The sequence below is a fragment of the Meriones unguiculatus genome, chromosome 4, assembly GCF_030254825.1.
Source record: "Meriones unguiculatus strain TT.TT164.6M chromosome 4, Bangor_MerUng_6.1, whole genome shotgun sequence".
Lineage (NCBI taxonomy): Eukaryota > Metazoa > Chordata > Mammalia > Rodentia > Muridae > Meriones > Meriones unguiculatus.
In genome coordinates this window covers 8,303,205-8,319,273 of record NC_083352.1, presented here as the reverse complement: position 1 = coordinate 8,319,273, position 16,069 = coordinate 8,303,205, and the positions used below count along the sequence as shown (strand labels likewise).

Here is a 16,069-nt window from a genome sequence, read left to right as displayed (position 1 = left end):
TTCAGTTGCCATCAGGGTAAATTGTCAGCCAAGGGCATCCCAAGGGCCAGGTGACTTCTGGGACAGTAGAGGGCAGATAGCAGGCAAGCGCCAACCCTCCCTTGTGTTTGTAGAGGCGATAGTGGGGAGCTGATAGCTGGCTGTGATACCTTTGGCCTCATATAGAGGAGGCTATAAGCCCCAGAGGATGCTTCCCGGGCCCAGTCCCAGCAAGCAGGAGAGAACATGGCAGCCCTGCAGGAGAAGAAATCATGCAGCCAGCGCATGGCCGAATTCCGGCACTACTGTTGGAACTCGGACACTGGGCAGATGCTGGGCCGCACCCCAGCCCGGTGGGGTAGGTGTGGGCCACATGAAGGGGGTGTGGGGTGAGGCAGAGGGTTGGCAGCTGGTGGGACCCAGGCCCTGAGGGGACACCTGGGGACACACTGCAGGCCATGCCTCACCTCTCAGCAGGAAGCCAGGGTCCCAGACGGCCCTGAGGCTCGGACTCCAGAACACCCACCATGCAGGTCCAAGACTGACCTCAACTTTATCTAGAATTAGGAAATAGCACTTTAAAGATCTTTCTAAAACCAATATTTTTTAAGTCATAGCGAGTGATGGTAGCTTCTTGTTCAGATCACTTGGGAGACAAAGATTTATTTCGGTGAACTTGTTCTACTGTGAGAGTTGACAGGACCCCAACACGTGGGGCATAATTTGGAGACCTCCCCGATTTCCAGGTTGTAGCTGAAGGCCCCTGTGTAGCTGTCGGACCAGGTGGGCTAGGCAGAAATATCCAGAGTTCCTTTCTTATGGCTGCCCTATGGTGTTCTAGAGGGTTTGGGGGACTCCTTTCTGGGGCCACTGTAGCAGCAGAAGGGTCTTTACTGACTGTGAGGCCACACACCTGTTCAGGAAATCCCCTCACAGAGTAAGTCTTTCACAAACAGGAAGTACTCCTGAGACCCCCAAAAAGTGAGTATCTTTCAGGTTCTCCGGGACCCATGGTATGGGAGTTACAGTGTGGAGAAGAGCAGCGAGGGTTTTGCACAACTACATCACTGGGGAATACAGGCTGCGTGCGACCTTCCTCCTCAGAAGGCAGGGCCCAGGCCCTGTTCTCTTGGGTTCCCTCAGCAGCCATATGGAATATAGTCCAGGGCCCTCCAGGTCTGTGCACTTTAACAGCCTTTAATTAAAGGCTATTTTGGCTGATCTGCTACCTACCCTTCTCAAGAGCATTGAAAACTGAGATAGTAGACTCAGAGAGGGTGGTACCTGGTGACTCACCTCTGGGACAGTTCAGGTAGCTCCAGCTCGGCTTGGACATGGAAAATGTACATTGTTCATGTAGAAGGCTCTGAGGCCTCTAGGTGCAGAGAGCACCCCTGAGTCTCTGGTGACTCAGGAAAATGCAATCAGTTCCAGGGCAGAGAGGAAACAGGGAAGCACGGTACTCCAGTGGGAAGCACACAGAAGCAGAGCTGGTACTGTGACCATCCCGGGAAGAGGCCACCTGAAGAAGGGACAGCAGATGTGGCCCTTAGGCAGACAACGGGGCTGTCAGCTATCCCCTTGGGAACCTCGTGTGGTAGGCCATTCTAGCTGCCAAGCCTCCTACAAGCCTCCTTGACAACTGCAATGCCACTCAGAACTCTCTGGAATAGTTTCACAGCCTGATTTGAGGGTGTGGCCTCAGTCTCTGGTGATGGCAGTCCCAGGGACTGGAGAAAGCATAATTCAACAGAAAGGGCAGAAACAAAGGAATGGGGTAAGGTGCTCACAGAAAAGAAGGCACGCACAGTGATGAGAGGAAGTGATGCTGGGGCTGTAGGCTGAGAACAGCAGTCTCAGTGCCTTGGGCACACCCTGTCACCTGGGCTACATTATTTCTCTGTGTGGTGTGGAACTCCTCCCCACAGCGGCTCTCAGGCTGTGAGATTCCACACATTGCTCACATGAGAAATCAATCCTCATGGTGGCAGAGCTGGGATCCTTTGCTCCTGGGAGATGTGGAGGCCATGAGCAGATAAGTCAGGAAGAGGGCTTCTGAGACAGGATGGAGAAGCAGCAAACCAACGGATATTCCTGCCTGTGGGAGCTCAGGTGCCACGAAGGTAGATGAGTTAGGCAAAGCCACAGGTAGGAACTGTACTGAGCATGTCAGCCCTGCAATGGGAGATCTCTGTTGGCCCTTTCTGAACATGCTTGGGCATCTACCCTGGTAGAGCATAAAGCTAAGTGGGTGTACAGCCTCGTTAACCCTATAAATACAGGGTCAGGCCTTCGGATGTTACAACATCCAGGCCATTGCTGCACTGGCCCCCCAGGGAAGCCACAATCCCGTAGCAGGCCTCTAGCCTGTGACCTCCCCACTGTCTCTTGTCCCCACTGACTTTGTCCTGCCCTTTTGGTCACTTCTTGGGTGACTGGAGAATGACTTCCTGGGAGAAAGCCACAGCCACATCATGCATGTTCATCCCATGTTCTTAAAGACCTTCCCAGGAAGACTAAACTCAAGGGCAGCACCAAAGCCCCTTTCCCGGCAGCATGTTGCTTAGTAACGGCACCCATGGCTGGGAAGCATTCAAAACATGGCTGGGAAGACTTCTCAGAAGCCAGGTCTAAGGCTGTGTCCCAGAGGAGTGTGGTGGCACTCAGGTCTGATCGAGGGATCAGACTTGGAAGGAATGTCACCGAGGAGGTCTTCAGGGGCCCATAGAGCCTGGCTCCCAGCAGGATTGGAACACATGTCAACAAACATGGCCCTTCTGCAGCCCCTTTCATTGATGTTTGAAGCAGCAGTGCTGGGAGCTGCAGGAGCTAGGTTGGCCCAGCATGCCTCTCCTCTGCAGGACATAGGGCAAGTTCCTGCCAGGTCCCCAGAGCACATACACAGCCATGGCCCTGCCCAGCCAGATCAAGCACTGGGCTCCCCTTTGCCCAGCAGCTGCCTCTTTCTGCCTTTCCCCCTCTGTAATGTGAGGAAGGACAGAAGGACAGGCTCTGGGAGCCAGAACGCTAGCTGTGGAAACAGTCGGTGCTCCAAGAAACACAAGTTGCCACGAATGTGCAAGGGGAGTGACAGGAGCCCACTCAAGTTCATGCACATGCCCTGTAGTTCTTTTTTTTTTGGGGGGAGGAGGAGGATTAGAGATGGAGTGAGACAGTGAGGTCCAGGGCTGGGGAGTGAGGGTACAGGGGTGCCAAAGAGCGCAGGGATTCCAGTAGGATGGGAAAGTTCTGGAACTCAGTAGAGGTGCTGATAGCACAGTACCAGGAGAGCATTGCACGACACCAACAGTGCTCTGTGTTGGAGATGGAGAAAGCTGCGGGTCTGTGCCATGTTCACTGCCACAGCTGAGGTGGCTACTTTCAGCTCTCTTTCCGCAGTGTGGATCAGCCTGTACTATGCAGCTTTCTACGTGGTCATGACTGGCCTCTTCGCCTTGTGCATCTACGTGCTGATGCAGACCATCGACCCCTACACCCCAGACTACCAGGACCAGCTAAAGTCCCCGGGTGAGCATCAGGAGGGCATCAGCAATGCTCTTGGGGAAACATACAGGAAGGCAGACCCGTCCCCCCACACACCCAGGGCAGGGTCCCCACAGCTTCCTGAGAGGGACAATGACCCTAAATCGCAACATCTGACTTTGGCTTTGGTTTTGAGCAACAGGAGAGGTTTGTGGGGAGGACCACAGAGACAAGAAGGCTGTGCACTCACTATATGCTTGTGCACACACACGGGAGCACCTGGGAGGATGCACAAGGGACTGCTACCAGGAAGTAGGCCTGCATGCCCACTGTGCTGCATTCTGCAGAGGGCAGGGGCCCCAGACCCAAGTCCTCAGAGGCCTTAGGCCCTTCTTAATGTTCCTGCCAAACTTCCTTGACTAGAGGGAGCCTGTCTTGCAGCTCCCAGCTAGGAGGGTGAGGGCCTGGATCCACCTCAGGTCAGCTACCTGTGCTTGATGCTTGTGTGAGTCTGAACAACCTCAGGGCCGAGAGCACTTGGAGAAACTGACCAAGGAGACACCCTTTCCTTGCAGGGGTAACCTTGAGACCTGATGTGTATGGGGAAAGAGGGCTGCAGATTTCCTACAACGTCTCTGAGAACAGCTCCTGGGCTGGCCTCACACACTCCCTCCACAGCTTCTTAGCAGGTGGGTGAACACAAACTCAGCGGTGCGCCTGTCTCCTGAGAGATTCCCTGGAGACTCAGCGGCACCTCCTGCACGGTCTGTGGGGGGCTGTTCGCTGAGGGGCTGTGTGTTCTGCAGGCTACACCCCGGCCTCCCAGCAGGACAGCATTAACTGCACGTCGGAAAGGTACTTCTTCCAGGAGAGCTTTGCAGCTCCAAACCACACCAAGTTCTCCTGCAAGTTCACTGCAGACATGCTGCAGAACTGCTCAGGCCTGGTGGACCCCAGCTTCGGCTTCCAGGAGGGAAGGCCCTGCTTCATCATTAAAATGAACAGGGTGAGTATGGAGGGCCCCGCTTCGGAGGTGGCCCCTTCCTCACACTCAGCCAGGGGGGCTGAGCCCTTTATCTATACACACTCCCTGCCCCCCCGACCCCACGCACATTCGTCATGTTCAGCTCTCAAATAAGAATCTAGAATTTTCTACTCAGACGGTGCCTTGCCAGGCCGATAGCTATAAATATTGCGTAACTAAGACACAGAGCTAAAGGAGGAGGGATCTTAGCCAGCAGGGGCCTTGAGTTTTGGATTCAGGCTGGGAGAACAGAAGACTTTCAGGGTCGGTCCTATAGGGACCAATTGGCAGCTGAAAGCCCAATTGGCCTCACTGCCTATTTCCATTTCACAGGGCCTTAAAGAGCCTCACCCTCATCCACTGAACCTGCCATGAAGCCCTGCAGCTAGGGATGTGTCCCCAGAACTGCCTGGCAAGTTGGTTGTGATCAGGGCTCCAAGGGGCCACGTGGCAGCTGCTACTCCTGCCAAGGGCAGGTCCTGCACACAGCCCAGGGGACCGTGACTGAGGCTCAAAGTCTAGGGAGGGAATGTGGGATGTGGGGACCCCCACTGAGAGCAGTAGATAGACCCATTCTGCAGCCCGGTTGCACAGAGGCTGCTACCCATCACCAAGGTGGGCCTGAGCGTGGTGCCAGTGGCCAGGGCCCTGTCTCAGCGCTGCCCTCCTGTGGTACCACGGGGTAACGGCTCAGAAGCATGTGTGAGTGCCCGCCTGCACGCCCCTGGGCACATCACAACCTTTCTTCTAGATTGTCAAGTTCCTCCCCAGTAACAACACAGCCCCCCGAGTGGACTGCACCTTCCAGGTAAGCACAGCTGGGGCAGGGCAGGAAGTGGGGGGGGAACCCAAGTTATCCCTGGGCACGTGCCAACTGTCACCTCATCAGCCTTTGCCAGGAGTGACGACACAGGAACCATGCTGTAGCTATGGCTCCCCCCTCATCAGGTCTGTGCAGTTACCCGTGTTTCACAGAGTCTGGCGTCGATATGGGTGACCCACCATTCTACTCCCAAACTGCTATTATATTTTAATTGCAAAACTATCCCAGGTCACCAACAGCATAGTCGTTTAATGGGGTTTAGTATGTCTGCTGAGGTGGTCAGAGAAACCCTCCTGATGAAATGGCTAACTGCAACATCAAATATATCAAAAGCTAAATGTGCCTTCACTAAACGTTTTCCAAGCCTTGTTTTCCATGCCAAGCCCTTAACCGACACATCAGAGGGGCATGTCCGTGAGTGATCCAAGGAACATCTGTCCCCTCAGACCTCTGTCCGTAGGGCTTCAGGCATGTTTTTCAGTTTTTTGTTTGTTTGGTTTGGTTTGGTTTTCCGAGACAGGGTTTCTCTGTGTAGTCCTGGCTGTCCTGGAATTCACTATGTAGACCTGGAACTCCCAGAGATTCTCCTGCCTCTGCCTCCCCAAGTGCTGGGATCAAAGGTGTGCGCCACCGACACCCAGCTTCTTCCCTTTTTAACTTGCTTTGCCACACACAGCAGACCTGAGATCTGAGAGGTTAGTGTTCATTGATCATACGCTACCCATTGGGCAGGTCTGACTCCGACAATGAAACAAAATAGATTAAGCGTGTTTGCACCTAATCCAGAAAACTGCACAGACTCTGAATGTGGCTTTGGACATGTCAGCTTTCATGTCACATGCTAACGAGCTAACACCAGCTTTCCCAGTTCCATCGCTCAACCAAGACTGTAAAATGGGCTAAGTCGGGAGGAAAGTGGCTGAGGTGGGCATTTTGAGAAACCCTGTCCTTGCCAGGCTATCAGCCCTGGCTATGAAAGCTGACTAGATGCAAAGCTGATTCTATTGCACTAATGTGCAAAGAAGTTTGGATGTGACCACTGGCATTGCTACCAGCGTGTACCACACAGCACACACAGCTGACGTGTACTTGTACGCAAATGAACATGTGCCCTAGTGCCTATTCGACTCAGCTGTGGCCTCTCTTCCCAGGATGATCCCCAAAAGCCCCGGAAGGACACTGAGCCCCTGCAGGTGGAGTACTATCCTCCCAATGGCACCTTCAGCCTCCACTACTTCCCCTACTATGGCAAGAAAGCACAGGTGGGTCGCTCCACTCTGCCCCAGCACACAAGACAAAGGCAGAGCAAAGCGGTTCACACCCATAATGCCAGCACTTGGGAGGTGGAGGCAGGGGAATCAGGAGCTCAAGGTCGTTTTGGCTACATTTCAAACACAAAGCCAGTCTGGTCTGGAAAAATAAACAAGAAGCAAAGAAAGAAAATAAATGGAAGAAAGATGTGCCTCAGCCAGTCCTGAACACTTCTTTCATCCACCTAGAAACGCAGCTCCGAGAAAAACATGGATATCAACCTGATTCCCTTCGGCTGAGGGTCCCCACTCCTCCCAGCGTCTGTGAATCCCCCCGAAGCATTTCCTCTGCGCTGCTTGCGCCTCTCCCTGTTCTACTTTCACATCCTGTTTGCCATCTGTAGTCCATAGACGCTCCTAGCTGCTGTGGCAGAAGCCTGCCTCTCTGTGATCTGAGGGCTCTTTTAGGCCCAACAGGCCTGACCCCAAGACAGAACACAGGGAAGTCCTTCATCCTCCCCCTTCTTCAGTTAGTTTTGTTTTTCTTAACAATGGGTTTTTCCAAGCATCTCATCCCCCTGTGCTTCCACTCAGCCCCATTACAGCAACCCGCTGGTGGCAGCAAAACTTCTCAACGTCCCCAAGAACACAGAGGTCCTCATCGTGTGCAAGATCCTGGCCGACCATGTGACCTTCGACAATCCCCACGACCCGTATGAAGGGAAAGTGACCTTCAAACTTACAATACAGAAGTAAGAACTGGGGTGCTCGCCCACACCTACAGCTGCCCGACAGGCTGCTCCCCCTTGACTGTACATCCTCTGCTGGCTGGCCAGCGCACAACTGCTTCAAGCATGGTTCGGAGCGGATGCCACCGCCCATCTGTTGACACCAGGCAGTGCTCCCGTCAGCACTCCTGAGCACCACCAGCTCTCCACTAAATCCTTATACATTTGCAATCCAACTGTAGCTGCGAGGTTCACCCAGGAAACCAGAGTCCCGCCATCCACTAAGGAGACACCCCAGACTGACCCATCTGTCGGCATTATGGTCCTGCACTTCAGTATGAACTATGGGTCCATATCAGTGTAATGCTGGCCACCCCAGCATGACACACCCCAGGCTGTGCTTCTGAGGCTACAACCCCCATGCCATGAAAGCAAACTATATTAAAGTTATTCTTTTTCTGCGTGGAAAAGCCATGTCTTTCGTAACCCAGGGGGAAATTTTTACTAAGACCCAAACACGCTTTTCTTTTAAAATCTTTCTATGGTTTCAAACACAATACGAGTGGTTTTGGCACTCAGACGCTGGGGTCCAGCATCTCAGAGATGGAGTAAGGTGCGGGGATGCTCAGTGCCCCCCCCAGCCTGCTGCTTTGCCCACCGACCTACCCTGTGGCCACCTCCTGTCTCTCAGCCTCCACGGTCTCAGCCCCTTTCCTTAAAGATGTTCACACTTGACGCTGCCTCCTTCCCATGCAGCCAAAGAGCAAACGAGCCTGAATTTGACCTTTCCCAGCTGAGACAGAACGCAGCTCAGGAGGCGCATCCTTACACACAGTGCGACTAGGTACGGGGCTTCTTGGGCCGTAACGTTTCTATACAAACCACTCTGTGTGCCCTTGTCATGTTCCATACCCTATTTTAAAGTAATGCAAGAGTTGGGGGAAGTGGATCATTTTCATTCCCACTAGCAAACCACCTGTTTTCAGAAACATCCGCTGATTTTCTTGACCAAGCCAAGTAAAAAAAATCTAGCTCTCTGTCTTACTTAGGGTTGTTAATTGCTGTGATGAAACACTGTGTCCAAATTGGGTGGGAAAGGGTTTATTTGGCTTACAGTTCTTTATCACTGTTCATCACCGGAGGATGTCAGGACAGGAACTCAAACAGGGCAGGAACCTGGAGGCAGGAGCTGATGCAAAGGTCATGGAGGGGTGCTGATTACTGGCTTGCTCCTCATGGCTTCCCCAAACTGCCGTCTTATTGAACTCAAGGATGATCCCACCCATAATAAGCTGGGCCCTCCCACATCAATCATGAATTAAGAAAATGCTCTACAGGCGTGCCTACAGCTCAGTCTTAAGGAGGCATTATCTCAATTGAGGTTTCCTCCTCTCAGATGACTCTGGCTTCTATCAGGTTGATATAAAACCAGCCAGCACAACTGACCCCTTGTCAACTTGACACAAACACATCACTGTTAAGTCACAACCTTTCCTTTCTCATTCATCCCACATTAAAAGATAATTCAAAAAGTGTCTTTACAAATCCAACACATTAAAAGTCCAGTACCTTTAAATTATCCAGTCTCTTTAAAAACCCAAAATCTGTTTTAAAAATTCAAAATCACTTATCTATGGGCACTTGTAAAAATCAAAATTAAGTTAAATACTTTCATACTTCAAGAGGAAAGAACGAAAGCACAGTTGCAATCAGATCAAAGCAAAAACAAACTCCAACAGTGTAAATGATATAATGTCTAACGTCTGGGACTCACTCGCAATCTTCTGGGCTCCTCCAAAGGGCTTGGATCACTTCTCCAGCTCTGCCAACTGCAGCACACATGGCTCCGCTTCTAGGTTCTGACTCGCTCCACTCCACCACCCCTGCTGTTTTTGGTGGTCCTCCCATGGTAATGGCATCTCCAAAATGCAGGGGTCCTCTGCTACAACAGGGCTTTCGCCAATTGCTTCTCCTAGGTTTGCTTCCTAGCCTCAACATCTCTCTGACCCCTTCAGTTCTGAGGCCTCAACTACCACAGAGACCACACCTTCTCCAATGGCCAGTCTTAGTTTCTCACAGTGCCAAGGCTCAGCTGCTTTTCATAACCCCCTCATCCTGTCAAAACCAGTACCACCTGGGTGACTCTTACACTACCAAGCTCAGCTGCCAAGGGGAGGCAATGATGGCCATCTTCGGAACACAGCTTCTATGTGTGGACTCTGAGGAAACGCTTTCCAGATTTCACCTCAAAGATGCTCCAGCTGACCAGCACCTATTATCCCAGTAAAGTATGGGTTTTTCTTGTTAACCACAGCTGATTCTTCAGCTCAGCTGACTAGAACCACAGATTCTTAACCCAAAAGTCTCTGGAGGGTCTTTGCTTCCCTCCAAAGCTTCACAAGCCAGGTCTCTATCATCTGCACTGCTCTCAACACCCCTATCTTCCAAGCACCTACAGAAGAGCTCACTGAGCTCTCAACATTCAATGGTTTTTTAGCCCAAAGTTCCAAAGTCCTTTCATAATCCTCCCAAAACAACACGGTCAGGTCTGTCTCAGTCATACCCCACTCTTGATACCAACTTGTCTTAAGAGTCACTATTGCTGTGATGAAACACCATGACCAAAGTAACTCGTGGAGGAAAGGGCTTATTTGGCTTACACTTCCATATTGTAGTCCATCACTGAAGGAAGTCAGGACAGGAACTCAAACAGGGCACAAACCTGGAGACAGGAGCTGACGCAGAGGCTATGGAGGAGCGCTGTTTACTGGATTGTTTCTCATGGCTTTCTTAACCTACCTTCTTATGGAACCCAGGACCACCAGCCAAGAAATAACCATGCCCACATGTGGGCAGAGCCCTCCCCCAACTAAGAAAATGCCATACAGGCTTGCCTACAGCCTGGTCTTAGAGAGGCATTTTCTCAATTGGGGCTCCCTCCTCTCAGAGGACTCTAGCTCGTGTCAACTTGACAATAACTATCCGGTACACCCTCTTTCATGCCTGGTGGTATTTCCTGCTGACCGAACACAAAAACTGCATCTTGAGGTTCTTAGGGCAGCCAGGGCATCTGCTTGTTCACACAACTGGACATCCAATGTCCCCATCTACCTATAGTGCTCAGCTCCCCACACAGACCCTGTGCCCTCCCCGCGTTCTGTCTCCGTGAATCTAACTTTGGGTGCCTCGTATGAGTGGAACCACATTGTTTTTTTCCGACTGGCTGATGTTGAGACTCAGGTTTCCTTGTGCGTCAGGATCCTCGTTTCAGCTGGGCGGGGCCAAAGTTTTACTATGCGTGTACCCCATGTCTTATCCTTGGGCACTCCAGCTGTTTTACTTTTTTGTTATTGGTGACCAATGGTGCTGTGACCAGGAGTGGACAACTGTGTCTTTGAGATCTGCTTCCAAGGCTTTGCACATATACCAAATTGTTGTTCTTAATTCTTTGAGGGACAGCCCTCCCATTTTCCACTGAGGGGACTTCATTTCCCATTCACCAGCAGAAATTCAGTTTCTCACATCCTAACAAATATGTGTGTGCTGTTCAGCTTTCTGTTGCCGTAGCAAATGTCTGGGATAAACCATTTGGTAAAGAACACAGGTTCACTTTGGCTCACAGTTATGGACTTCCAGTTGAGCTGGTTGATCTGTGGCCTGGTCAGTGTCTGGTAGGGCCATCTTACCATGGCTGGGCATGGTGAACAAATTCAGCTCACATCATGGTCAGGAAGGAGAAAAAAAAAATCAGATCTAGTATCCCTCTTGACGGTAGGTTCCCCAAATGGCTTGAAACTTCCCAGGAGGCCTCACCTCTTAAAACTCCACAACTTCCCAAAGTGCCAAACTAAGAAGCAGCTGTCTAGGCCTTGGGCTGGAAACAGGGCTCCTGTGGTAGCATCTCCCTAGCTTACAGCCAGGCCTGGGTTAGAACCAGCATGTATAAACTAGGTGTGGTGACACACACTTGGAATCCTGTACACTTGGGAGTCAAAGGTAGAAAGAGCACATGTTCATGCTCATCTTCAGCTACGCAGCAAGTTCAAGGCTAACCTGGGATACAGAGACCCTATCTTAAAACAACTAAAACAAAAACAAGCAAGCAAACAAAAAGAGCCAAAACACAACCACAACATGCAGACATAAGCTTTTAGGCAGTATTACAGATTCAAGCCATGGTGACTTGACATTTTCTGTATTTTCTGCTCTCACAAGTCTTCATCGTAGCAGTGATGTGCCATCTCTTTGTGGTTCTAATTTCCATTTCTTCAATTCTTATTGCTCCTGCTCTCAAACCACTGCCAATTAGTCACAGCCTTGCCCTCCTTTCACCATGCTCTTTGCTTTCTGTTGTTCAGTTTTAAGGGTTCTCTTCATTCTACATGTTAATTCTCTGTCAAGGTGTTATGATTAATCTCATTGTCAACTTGACTAAACTTAGGACGACAAATAAGACTTTTGGGTCTCTATAAAGATGTTTCCAGAAAGGTTTAGCTGAGCAGAGAAGAGTCACCCCAGAAGTGAGTGATTCCACCCCTCGGAATGGATCCACCCCTAACAAGAGAAAGCAAGATGGGCACTAGCCTCACCTCTGCTTTCTGACCACAGATGACCAATGGCCAGCTGTCTCATGCTCCTGCTGGCACGCGTTCCCGCCACAATGAGCTGTCCTCTCATGAGCTGTGAGCAAAACTTCTTTCAGGTAATCTTTGTCAGGCGTTTCATCACAGAGAAGAGAAAAGTAACTAATTCACGTGGGTTAGCATTTTTCTGTTGATAGTGTCTTTCAATGCACAACTTAAAATTTTTCCTGAGGTTTACAGTGTTGTTTTTCATTTGATGTCATAAAGAAATTATTGCTAAATCCAACACCATAAGGTTTTACCTGTTTTGTTTCAAAGTTTTAGGCCTTATATTTAGGTCTTTGATCCATCTAGCTTATTTTATTATTTTATTTTTAGCTTTATGTGTGCTTTGCCTGCATGTGTGCGTGTGAACCATGTGAAAGTCAGAAGGCATGGGATCCCCTGGGACTGTAGTTACAGACGGTTTTGAGCTACCATGTGGGTGCTGGGAGGCAAATCTGGGTCCTCTGTAAGAGCAGCCACTGCTTTTAACTGCTGAACCACTTTAGTCCCGTTTTTCTTTTTATATGACATTCCACCAATCCAACTTCGTTCACTTTGATGAGGTTTTCCCAATGGCATTTGTTGAAAAGTCTATGCCACTGGACAGTCTTGGCATCACTGTCTAGAAACACTTGATCAAATGTGTGGTTTGCCCCTGATTTGCTGGTCCAGTAGTCTGTTTGGCTTCCTGCCCATACCAGTGTTTGATCACTGTTGTCTTGCAGTGGGCTTTGAAATTAGGAAGTCTGAGGACTAATCACTTTCAAGATTGTTTTGGAAATTCAGAATGACTTGAATTTGGGATGGGTCTACTTAATCTGCAAAATCATTGTTAGGGTTTGGGTAAAAATCCCTCTGGGGAGTACTTAGGTCCTAACGGTATTATTGTCTAGACCACATGGGATGTGATTATCTCCTTGCTGTCTTAAAAAAAAAAAAGTTCCCTCAGCAATGTTTTGTAAATTTCACTTTCATGAACTTGGCTAAATTAGTTATGAAGAACTTTATTCTTTAATAATGTAACTTAGTTTCCATTTCCTTTTCAGGCTTTTCTGTCACTTTGCCTTATTGTTGGAATGTGAAATGTCCTCCTCAGGTTATGTATTGTTTGATCTGCTAAGACTATTTGGGAAAGTGATAAAGTTTGGGAGGTAAAGTCTAGCTGAGGAAGCTGATCAATGGGAGTGTACCTTCGAAGAGTATCCCTGATCCCAATCCCACCGACTTCCTGTCCTCCATGGAGTAAGCAGCCTCCTCTGCATGCTGCAGCTGCCGCAATGCTCTCCACCTTACCAGGGCCCCAGGATCAATGCAACGGAGGACAATGGGTTGAAATCTCTGAAGCCCGAACCGTTGTTCTCAGGTTCTGATGGTTCTTCTCATCATCTTGAAGGGATCTAGGGATCAACTACGAGACACAATTCTGGGCAGCTCTGTGAGCCTATTTCTAAGGAAGATGAACCGAATGGGGCAGACCAGAGTAGACAGCACCTTCTGTGGCAGCAAAAAATGGTGCTGCATGATGTGTTCTCCCTGCTGTGAGGGCACCTACGCTGTGTCACCCTCGACTGACTTCTTCTGCCTTTAAATGTGCATGGAAGACTAGTGGCTCCAGAAATCCCTCAGCACCAAAGGGGGACTGCCAAGGTGCCTAGCCTTATGAACTAAATAGCCCCCCGCCCCCGCCCCCTACACACACAGGTAGAAACTAGTGGGGACTGACTACCCAGCCCTCATTGCGTAAATTAGTCTAGTAAATCCTTTTGTAAGGATCTTCGTCCTGTGGGCCCTGTTCCTCTCGAGAACCCGGATAGCTACACAAAAGTAATGCACTCTGCACCTAACGTCCTATTAGTCCTAAAAGTATCTTAGTTGATTCCTTTGGATTTCTAATACACAAGATTGTATCATCTACAAATGGAGATTTTAGTTCTTCCAGTCAAACGTGGATGCTTTTCATTTTTCATTCCCCAACTTAACTGGCCAGAATTACGAGTACTATGCTGAATAAGTATCAGTGGACCCTGTTCTCAGCAGTACCTTACCCCAGGCATCATGGCCAGGGGCTGTTCATTTATAACTTAGCAGTTTTTTCTTTTCTTCATTTGCTGACTGTCAGAAAGGGAATTGGATTTTGCAAAATGCTTTCTTGGTATCAGAGATGATCCTGTAGGTTTGGTTGTTGGTGTTAATTACCACATTGTGTGCACAGGAGCTATTCCATTCTTTTCAATGCATCAGTCTCTTAAATTATGAAGGAAACAACATGAGGAGTCAGCGAAGTTGCAATACTAGCAACCTTTTTGCTGTTCCTGTTCAGAGGTCTGTGTCCTTCACTCCTAATGCGTAGTCACCGTTCAGTACCGTTCACTTACCCGACTGATTCTCATGAGCACTGACTACAGGACAGGAACAGTGGGGAGGAATTCCCTCACCTTTCATTTGGGAATGGTTTCATTTCTTTCCTTTAAAATAACTTTTTAGGGGAGGGAGTCCAGGTTGAAGCAGGACTCCCTCTCCTGTAGCCTAGTAAATGATTGAAAGTCAACTATTAAAGTCCTTAAAGTTTATTACATATGTGCACATGATGAGGGGCAGGTGTTGGGGTGGGGGCACACATGTGGTCAGACAACTCTGTTGTCAGTTCTCCATGGATTCCAGAGGCTGAACTCAGGTTGCCAAGCTTATACTGCAAGAGCATTATGGGCTAAGGTGTCTTGCCTCCCTGACACAATACTGTTGTTAATTATTTGGGAATTTTGTAAAAACTCAGTCCTTCCCCACCCATACCAGAGCCAGCAACTTGAAGACCTACACTTCAGCATCTTTATCAGTTTTTAAGGACTCTCTTTAATAGCTCCCCCGACAGAATTCTTGATGGATGCTCTTTTACACTTTCTAGTGTTCTGAATGTTTTGGCCAATTGTCTCGTGGCCCCACTCTTGGATGTGACTAAGGAATGCATGCACGTGACAAGATTTCCATCTTGCTGCTTTCAACATACCTTTTAGAAGCCTAATGAAGACATGTCCTGTGAGTACTTATCCTCGTCTACTTAGAATTCATTTCTTGGATGCATAGTCAGGTGGGCTTTCACCAAGCTTGGTGAGTCTTTTGCTGTCTCCCCATCTTCTCTGTCCTTTCTCCTCTCCAAACGTACATGTCAATGCTGTCTTAGAACTTTCACATCTGTTCTTGTTCTGCTCCTCAGATTCAGGAATCACTGTTATGTTTGCTAGTGCTCTTTCTGACACTACCTAATAAAATCTCAGTCCATTTCTGCCCTGGGATTTAAGTGTTCTCTTTACTGCTGCTCCCACTGTTCGTGAGTCACTTTCCCAGCTCTCATCTTCCCTCAGTTGTGCATCTCTGGGATGACTGTTTACAATGTTGTGAGGGAAGTATGTCATTCTCAGGGAGTGTCTGCTGACTTTCGTCTTCCTGTATGTGAACATACTTTGTTTGCTTCATGTACTCTTTCCATTGAAGACAGGACATTTAAATCTGCTCCCAGTGACCAAAAAGAGAACTCTAATTCCCATGGTTGGTTGCTGTTTGTGTTCTGATAGTTGTACTTACACTGGGGGTTTATCAGCCTGAAATGCCACCTGAAGGCCTTTTCCCTGTTCTGTGTCTTTCCCTAGGCAGGACAGCTGAATGGAAAACTTTTCAATGTCAGTCTTTGCTGTCTGGATTCCCAGAGTGGAAGGGTGAGAAAGAAGGTGGCAACCTTTAAATCCCTGGAAACCTAGTCAGCCAAGGGGAAGAGCCTGAAGGATGGTGCAGCTCCAGGGCCAGGCACCTCTCATCTGTACCTACTTCAAACAGTTCCTAAGCAATTGTCAAGGCATGAAGATACTACTAGTGTACCTACTCCCCACCTGTCCAGAATGCCTACAGTCTTATGGTTTTTCTGAAAGTCAAACCTACAAGGATACCTCAACTTTCAGGATAGAGGGAAAAGTCAAAGGGCCAACTTGTTTTGGGGCACACAAAGGCACTCCCGACTCCACTCTCACTTCCTGCCTATCGTGCCTGACAGAGGGAATGTGAGACATGTCAGGACTCTGCTCCTGGGCTGGCATCCCAACTCTCTACTTACGGCAATCCACAGTAATTCTGAAGGACACTCCTGAGTTACAGAAACACAGAGC

At 49.3% G+C, this 16,069-nt stretch overlaps 1 protein-coding gene across 2 annotated transcripts; it reads left to right on the top strand.

The window, feature by feature from the left end:
• The first annotated feature begins 200 nt into the window (after positions 1 to 200).
• Positions 201 to 7,714, top strand: Atp4b (ATPase H+/K+ transporting subunit beta). Of its 2 annotated transcripts, none has more exons than XM_021653046.2 (7): positions 201 to 337; positions 3,379 to 3,507; positions 4,038 to 4,151; positions 4,269 to 4,468; positions 5,238 to 5,294; positions 6,461 to 6,571; positions 7,154 to 7,714. In XM_021653046.2, the coding sequence occupies exons 1-7, from the start codon at positions 226 to 228 to the stop codon at positions 7,313 to 7,315; spliced, it is 885 nt and encodes a 294-aa protein (XP_021508721.1). In that variant the 5' UTR covers positions 201 to 225; the 3' UTR covers positions 7,316 to 7,714. The 2 variants fall into 2 exon arrangements, with proteins under 2 accessions (XP_021508721.1, XP_021508722.1); XM_021653047.2 differs by having other exon boundaries at positions 226 to 337; positions 6,476 to 6,571.
• The last annotated feature ends 8,355 nt before the right edge of the window (positions 7,715 to 16,069 follow it).

Bases quoted from the DNA above. Each gene is read 5' to 3' on its own strand.
- Atp4b (XM_021653046.2), top strand. From the start codon at position 226: ATGGCAGCCCTGCAGGAGAAGAAATCATGCAGCCAGCGCATGGCCGAA. The intron at 338-3,378 runs GTAGGTGTGGGC...CTCTTTCCGCAG, and splicing joins CCGCACCCCAGCCCGGTGGG to TGTGGATCAGCCTGTACTAT. The intron at 6,572-7,153 runs GTGGGTCGCTCC...GCTTCCACTCAG, and splicing joins ACTATGGCAAGAAAGCACAG to CCCCATTACAGCAACCCGCT.